Below are 8,409 nucleotides of genomic sequence, written 5' to 3'. Positions count from 1 at the left end.
ACTCGAAGAGAAATCGAAGCTGCGTGTACTTGTGCAATTCTCATGACATACACAAGGAGTTGTATTCGTAATAAGAGTACCTTGAATCTAGAAAAGAATTGGCACCAAGTGTGGTTTTGTTCGTTTAGCTTTACCGCTTTCGTGTTGTTAGCCTAAACTGTTAAACATTGCAAGTTTACTATTTGCCAAAGACCCATACGACTATACTTCCCATGGTATTGTTTCTGCCTTTCTGCATGACTTTTATTGTATACGTATATTCCACCATTACTTCTACTAAGGCTTTCGCTAATTTATATGATACAATTATTTATTGTAAATATGTAGCTTACAATATATATATTTTTTATTTTAAAGAAATGTTTTATTTTCCATGAGTCATAAAATATATGTTATACAAAATGCAAATTTCTGTGGTTTTTGTTGAAAATTTACGGAATGGAATCGGGGTCCCAATCGTATTTTACCCGTTTCTTCAAGTTGCTTAAAGTGTTAACAGCATCATCTGGTAAGGTGAAATCAAGCTGAAAATTCTCCTCCATGTGTTTTTTATTAGCTGCTTTTGGAATTACTGCCACTCCTTGTTGTAATGACCATTTTAAAATTATCTGAAACAAAACAGTTAGTTTTTTATTAATCAAAAACTCTATAATACCTGGGCATTAGTTTTATTTAGTTGTTCAGCTATGTTCTTCACTTGAGGATCACTGAGCAGGCTGTGATTGCCTGACCCTAAAGGCATGTAAGCTTGAACTAAAATCCCATTTTCTTTGCAAAACTCCAATACATCATATGGATGGTAATAGAGGTGCCATTCAATCTATAAAGCCAAAAATTATGGTGATAATTCTCAGTTTCTGCTAGTTTTTACTTGGTTAATAGCAGGTAAAACTCCTTCAGAATTGTCAAACAGCTCTTTCAAATGTCTGACATTGTAATTGCTTACTCCAATGTTTCGCACAAGACCTTCTTTCTGGGCTTTAACCATCTGTTTCCAACTTTCAGCTCGAAGTTTTGCTACTTTCAATGAGCCAGCCCCATAAGCACCAGGCCAATGAATTAAATATAAGTCTATGTATTCGCAGCTGAGCTTTTTCAATGATTCTTTTATGGCATTGTAGGCTTTCTCTCCATGATCACTTGGTACTAAACAAAATAGTAGCGATAAACATATAAAAAGTAATCTAAAATGTTGAAAGTGGACTGTTTACTCTTAAAAAAACTTACATAATTTTGTGGTAATAAATACATCTTTTCTCTGCAAGTTATGCTGAGGTAAAAGCACCTTCAGTGCCCTTCCAATGTCAATTTCATTTTGATACATTTTAGCTGTATCTAGAATGCAGAACTGCAGATTGCTCTAAATAAAGCTTGTAATGTAAATGTTTACCAAACAACCTGTAGCCAATTTTTAGAGCATGGTCCAGAACATCTCGTGTTTGCTCATAACCATCAACCATATAAGTACCAACTAAATGAGATATAGAAATTTAAGATGTTAACGTAAATCTCATTTCAGGAAATGAATAATGCCTTTAAAAAAGTTATTTATTTAAAGGTGTACTCACATCCCATAAGGGGGATAAGGTCTCCACTGTGCATTTTGAAGTTCATATTTAGGTGTAATAAAAAACGATTATTTCATTTTAATTCTTAGAAACTGCTGCTAAAAGCGAAGAACGTTACATAACATTAAAGCAATTCATTAATCATCAATTAATTAATTAAAATGAAATAAAAAACGTAAATGTGTTTATTATTATTATTATAGTTTTTTATCAACTAATTTGATGGTTGCGTCATCTGTCAAGAAGTCAGTTGAGAGTTGAATAGGCGCTTTTAACAAAAGACGAGATTTACTCAATCGGTTCTAGACGTTCGCTGTTATGAAAAGTCTTCAAAAACAGTGGGGCAAAATTCGAAATAATTATGTCAACAAATTCGAAGACAATCTTAATAAAAATCTCATGTAAACAATTATTTATCCATTCAATAGGCTACTCACTAATTTTTTCCATTGGAAAGCGAAAGAAAAGTAGGATCTTCGTGAATAACCGGATACTTATTCAAAAATCCAATTTAATAATTGTCCTAAAAAATTGGTTCTGCCTTTCACTGCGTGATCTTATCAAAGATTTCCGCATGGCGCCGGCATTTAACCGCTATCAGGGAGAGGGCAAATAATGCACGTCCCAGTTACTTTAAAGAGCAATATATCTGTGAAAAAAAGGTCTCTTGAATATTTTTCATAAGGTGAACCATTTTCATGAAAAAAAATTATTTGCTAACTAATGTTAAAACTACAAACTTAAATTAAGTGCAGTACATTACTTATAAAACTACAATTAAATAAGATGTTGAAAATGCACCACCTGCAAAAAGGCATACATCGGCCCTTTTTCGCATATTAATGCGCGCCGTTTGAAATATTTTTTGTTGTATTAAGCGAATGAATTATGCGATTCCCGAGTTGCAGGTTATTGCGTTTTATTTTTTCCATGAAAACGGTTCATGTTATGGAAAATATTCAAGACACTTTTTTTTCATAGAAATATGAAGCATTCAGAAAATTACGTTTACCTTTTTTTAACCGGCGTACCGTATTTATCGTTTAAAATATTCAAAATCACATCAATGGGGAAGCCACCGATGAAATAAAAAATATTTTTTTCCTTTTAAAGAATATGTCTTTACACCTATTTTACGTTCTCCAATTTTCATAAAAATATTTAATGCTGGAACGGACTTGTTAGGAAAAAACTAAAAAAAATCATTTTTTATCACCCTGTATTTCAGACAGATAGCAAAAACGGACCTATGTTCGTATGAACTTTATTTCTTGTTTCGTTCAAAGGAACCTACAGTAAGCAGTTTACACGCTTATTTTGAAACATCCCGTATAACGTGACTACTAGGTGGGCTGTTATACCCCACACCCCAAAATAACCCATTTGGCACCTAGTCCCCAATCACCGCCAAAAACCCACCGCGGTAATCTTTTCATCTCACCCAAACCACTGGGAAAACTTTTAAGCAAAGGCATCAAAAACCTAAAAAATTAAAGAAATTTATATCAAAATTTTTTTTAATTTCCCCAAAAAAGTTACTTTGCACAACATATGATGAGTTGGATGATGACGTTTATGGTCTTTCCCACCGAGTTAATTACTTGTGAGTCAGTACTTAAGTGGCACTGCTTGCTATAACGTCTACCTTTTCTTATACGTATGTGGTGCATTTTCTTTTATAATCATAATCGTTTGTAAATAAACTCCTTAAAATATATCACAAAATAATTTTATTGCGGAATAAACAATGGAATTTTTTAGTTAGTCACTTGATTCATTACTGCTACTTGTTGGTGGGGTTGGCATGTTGCCCATTTCTTCCCTGAAGCAACATTAAATAATTAGTGTGGACATTTCGTACAAAAAGTCAGAAGAGACTCTTTACAAGTATTATACAGGGTTATTCACCCAAACCGTTCATTAGAAGTTTACTAGGATCTAAAAGTGATACGAATTTGAAAATTTGGAGTTAAGTTCGACATATACTATTTTTTAAAAATATTTTCAACTTGCTGTCACTTCCGGTTTAACTGGAAATAGCTGTAACTTGCTTATTTCAAATGGAACCCCCAGTATATTATTTTATTTTTAGATTCTACATAATATTTTAGGTACATTTTCTGAATAATGTTCTATACTTAATTCTTACCGTTTTTGAGATATTTGACCTTGAATTAAAAACGTGCCTCTATAATGACCAATTTTAAAATTGCATATCTCCGCAGTTATTAAAGACATAATCTCCATATTTTGTAGAATGTCAATACATTTAAAAGAGAACATTTAAAACGTGTTAGACTCAATGAGCCGCTATATGTATCTAATTATTGAAGCTTGAACATGAAAAACTTAAAAATCAGTTTTGTGCTCTTGATAGCTCTTTTAAGTATTCCAACTGTATTTTTATTGGGCAGTGAAGAAGATATTCCGGAACTAACTTTATATTTAGAGGAGAAGATTAACCAATCTCTAAGCTACGTTTATCCACCCGACTATGCAGATCTATTAGAAACTTCCAGTAATAATACTGTAGGTGAGGAAAATTGGTCCTAAACACCCGAGTATTGTTAAACCTCCAAAAAATAATATTCTGTTTTTTCTTAATTTTTAGATTATGGTACTTATGATTTCATAATTGTCGGTTCGGGTCCAGCTGGATCTGTAGTGGCAAATCGATTGTCTGAAATTATAGATTGGAAAGTACTACTTTTAGAAGCAGGATCAGATGACAACGATTTCGACAAACTCATATCAATGTATGCTTACCAGGCTGTGTCGGAGCAGGAATGGGGTCATATGACAACTCCTCAAAGTAACAGCTGCTGGGGTTAGTTTTTAATGTTTTAATATTTTTCAATTTTAATTAGGAAATTTGTAATTATATTTCTCGTAGTTTAAAATGATTCATTATACAAAGCATCTTCCTATTTTTTGTTATTTATCGACTTTTTTTGCGTCTTATATAAAATGAATCACGTTAAAATGTTACATCTTCAAAATTTTTATTCATTGATAAACATTTGTTGAATCTAATGAGACTACATAGGGTTTTTTAACGAAAACTAAATCCCCACTTAATCTTGGAAAATAAGGACTTTTCGGAAAATTCCCAAAATACGTCAAAACAGTTTTTGAGGACAAATTTGTATATAAAATTCAACCTCCAAACTTTATCGTTGCATGCGCCACAGCAACCCTCTAAAAATTTTAAATGGCACAAGGAGTCATGTGACACCTCAAATTCAAGATTTTTCGAAATTACATTTAATGATGTATTGCAATTCCAAATTTATCGATTAGTTTTTGAGAAAAGCAGCTCTAAATTTCGTAAAACAGGTAATACAAAATTAGTTAAACATTACGATAATTTTATTTACTTATTTATTATCTTTTTTTATTATTTTTTAACCAAAAAGAGTACAAAATCGGAAACAAACCAATTTCCTAGCAACAAATAAGTTTTTTCATTGTTTACGCACTATTTAATTGAGTTTGTATTGCATTTTTTACGAAATTTATAGCTGCTTTTCTCAACAACTATTCGATAAATTTTAAATTGCAATACATCATTCAATGTAGTTTCGAAAAACCTTGAATATGAGGTGTGACATGACCACTCGTGCAATTTAAAATTTTTGAGAGGGTAACTGTGACGCGCATAAGGGTAAAGTTTGGGAATTTAATTTTATATAAAAATTGGTCTCATTCAAAAACTGTTTTGACGTATTTTGGAAATTTTTCGAAAAGTCTTTTGACTTCTAAAATGGCTATCGATTCAAAGTTAAATAAATTATTGCTTAGGGAGAATTTAACATGTTTCTGACCAATACATATTAGTCTTTATTTTTATAATGCCTTTTATTACGACTAAAAAATATTTCCATTGCTTCCTTTAGGTAGTGAAGGCCATAGATGCCCTGAGCGTGGTGGAAAAGTGATCGGAGGAGGCTCAACCATTAATGGAGCTTTTTATTTGAGGGGCCACGAAGGAGATTTTCAACGATGGGTAAGTATACCACCAAACTTTAAGGAGTGGTGGGGGACATTAATACAAACTATTGTCTTTAATAAACAGTTTCTCGCAAAACAAAAAAAAACGTTAATTTCTCATTTGAAGACCTTACCGATATGCACCGATGGATTGAAAGAGAAGGTTCTGTAGCCTGGTCCGCGCATTCTTTTGATCTCAACCCCCTGGTTTTTTCCTTCATCTCAAATCTCTGATCTACAAAACGGTTATTCGTAATGAGGAAAATTTCCTAGCAAGAATAATAGCCAGTTGCACACATCTAGAGGCTATTTCCGGAATATTCCATAGGGTCGGTGCAATTTTTGTGTTGAAGCAAATCGTCAATATTTTGAACAATTACTGTAAACCATCATTTATTTATCAATAAAACAACGTTTAACACAAACAAAAACTGATTATAATGACCAAAACTATATTGCCTTTTTTTCTGCTCAAAATGGCTCATTTGTAGGCATGCGCTTATTTAAGAAAAAGTTTGTATTGATGTCTCCCACCACCTCTTAAAATTGATCGGTAAAATTTTGGGATACCCTGTATACGAACCCATCAGACTTTTTGATGAAATACTGCCAAAAAATTTCCAAATACATCTTTATCTCGCGAACTGGACGAGATACGATAATAAAGTTTATGTACTATTACTAGCCTACTGGAACAGGTGCCATAGCTATTTTTCATAAGGAAATCTTACAGGTTGATATTTATAATGCTACTGGGTGGTCATTCGAGGAAGTCTTACCTTACTATATGAAGTCAGAAAATGCAACCTATGAATCAAAAGCTGAAGATTTTCACGGGAAAGACGGTTATTTAACAATCAGCATCGATGAAGATACTCCCGAATTGGTAAGTATTATCATAAAATTTTCCAACATCTAAACACTTTCCTACCTTAGAAAACTGAAAAAAAATTAATTTGGAACATTAACGGCCGCTTGCACAGAGCGAATTTAAAGGACGTATACAAAAAGCTTAATATATAAAATATAAAATAAAGCAAAAATCCCCGTGTTATTTTTTTATTTAAGGGTTTCTTAATATTGAGTATACTTAAATATAAGTCTTCGATGCAAACGGTCACTTAGCTATGTATAACAAATTTGTTCTGCTTTTTTTTTAGACACAAACATTACTTGAGGTTTATCATGAGTTAAATTATGCTTACAAAGACTTTAACGGACCAAATTCTACTAATGGAGTAAGTCGGATACCGATAGCTTACAAACCAAATGAACGAGTGAGTGCTGCAACCGCTTTCTTAAAACCATTCCTCAACAGAACAAACTTAGAAATTAGTTTGAACAGTTTTGTAACGAAAGTGGTAGTCTCCAACACATCATTAAACGCCACTGGAGTGGAATTTGTAAAAAATGGTTCTAAATACGTCGCCAATGCAAGATATGAAGTAATTGTTTCGGGTAAGAGCATTAAAATGTGCATATCGATCGTATAAAGTAAAAATGTAAACGAAGACGGACTTCATTAACTTTTAATTTTGAGCTGGACCATGGAACTCAGCGCCATTGCTCCTCCATTCGGGCATTGGACCTAGTGCTGACTTGGAGGCATTAGAAATATCAGTATTGGCCGATTTACCCGTTGGTGATAATTTGCAAGATCATCCTTCCTACAACGGAATGATTATTAGGTTTGTTCATACGCCAGAGCGGTAGAATATTGAAGCAGAAATCATACGTAGAAATTTCTTTTATTGAATGACACATTTTTATTCTATTTAGAACAAATCAGGAGTAATACAATTACACAATGGTAGAAGAAGTCGAAAGATATGTCAGGAACTTGAGGCCACTAACAAACGTTGGTGAAATAGTGGCATGGTCAGATTTTGGCCAGAACGACACTTATGCCAGGCCAAATCTGGAAATGATATTTACTACCCCTGCTGGCTCTAGTCTGCCTATACAACGAGTTTGGAAGTAAGAATTGCCCAATAGTCCAACGATTTTTTAAAATTTGCCCATTGTCTGTAGCTTCAACGACCAATACACTGCTCAAATTGATGGAGATTCTATAACAGATGTTGGAATAACACTCTCGCTTTTTCATCCTATTTCACGTGTCACTATCAAATTACAATCAAACGACCCCAAAGACCCACCGTTAATAAATCCCAACTTGTATTACGAACAAGAAGATGTGGACAATATGGTTGAGACCCTAACTATAATGTTATCTCTAAATAATACATCAGCTTTCCGAAATTTCCAAGCTACAGTGGATATATTTGATGTACCTGACTGCACCCAAGAGAAGTTTTCTAGAGAATGGCTGGTATGCTCTGTAAAATATTGGGGAACTTCGGTGAGTGGTTCCACGTCAATTAAAAAAAGTATTTCCAATCCTTCAACTTAGGATTGAGTTTTCCATCATTTTCCAGATCTGAAAAATATGTATGCCTGTTCAAAAAGTTTGAACATGCGTCACTTTGTATGTATAAATCGACCATAATTTTAGGGATGCCATGGGGTGGCCACAAACTCAATAGGAACTGATGCCACTAAATCTGTAGTTAATCCAAGGTTGCAGGTTCATGGAATTGGACATCTTAGAGTTGCAGATACAAGTGTTTTTCCAGAACCTCTTAGTGGACATCCTCACGGGTCGTCGTACATGATAGGTGAATGTGTATCTCACTTTATCAAAGAAGATTATGGACAATTGAGTTAGATAACATAGGGAGCTGAGCTATTGCATTGCCCTGTGTATAATAATGAAATTTAAAAAATAATAAAAATTATTCTTACAAACTTGTTTGCGATTGGCCAATTTCCAGTCAAAATTTGGAAACAT

At 33.3% G+C, this 8,409-nt stretch overlaps 2 protein-coding genes across 2 annotated transcripts; one reads left to right on the top strand and one right to left on the bottom strand.

Moving 5' to 3' along the window:
- Positions 1 to 292: 292 nt before the first annotated feature.
- Positions 293 to 1,729, bottom strand: LOC136419452 (2,5-diketo-D-gluconic acid reductase A-like). The gene is made up of 6 exons (XM_066405765.1): positions 1,569 to 1,729; positions 1,391 to 1,471; positions 1,228 to 1,335; positions 872 to 1,146; positions 656 to 820; positions 293 to 608 (listed from the first exon to the last, which is right to left on the bottom strand). The coding sequence occupies exons 1-6, from the start codon at positions 1,612 to 1,614 to the stop codon at positions 432 to 434; spliced, it is 852 nt and encodes a 283-aa protein (XP_066261862.1). The 5' UTR covers positions 1,615 to 1,729; the 3' UTR covers positions 293 to 431.
- Positions 1,730 to 3,908: 2,179 nt separating this feature from the next.
- Positions 3,909 to 8,341, top strand: LOC136419377 (glucose dehydrogenase [FAD, quinone]-like). The gene is given in 9 exon segments (XM_066405660.1): positions 3,909 to 4,101; positions 4,180 to 4,395; positions 5,465 to 5,574; positions 6,292 to 6,444; positions 6,719 to 7,016; positions 7,099 to 7,267; positions 7,338 to 7,535; positions 7,590 to 7,920; positions 8,074 to 8,341. Coding segments are annotated over 9 exon segments (1,881 nt in total). The 3' UTR covers positions 8,287 to 8,341.
- The last annotated feature ends 68 nt before the right edge of the window (positions 8,342 to 8,409 follow it).

The sequence above is a fragment of the Euwallacea similis genome, chromosome 2 (assembly GCF_039881205.1).
Source record: "Euwallacea similis isolate ESF13 chromosome 2, ESF131.1, whole genome shotgun sequence".
NCBI lineage: Eukaryota > Metazoa > Arthropoda > Insecta > Coleoptera > Curculionidae > Euwallacea > Euwallacea similis.
The sequence above is the reverse complement of the archived record's forward strand: the minus strand, read 5'-3'. Positions and strand labels throughout refer to the sequence as shown.

What these genes read in the sequence shown, in the direction of transcription:
- LOC136419452 (XM_066405765.1), bottom strand. Translation starts at nt 1,614, where the DNA reads ATGAACTTCAAAATGCACAGTGGAGACCTTATCCCCCTTATGGGAT. An exon ending in AATTGGCTACAGGTTGTTTG is followed by an intron (nt 1,336 to 1,390) that starts GTAAACATTTAC and finishes TCTGCATTCTAG; the next exon opens with ATACAGCTAAAATGTATCAA. An exon ending in TTTTACCTGCTATTAACCAA is followed by an intron (nt 821 to 871) that starts GTAAAAACTAGC and finishes TTGGCTTTATAG; the next exon opens with ATTGAATGGCACCTCTATTA.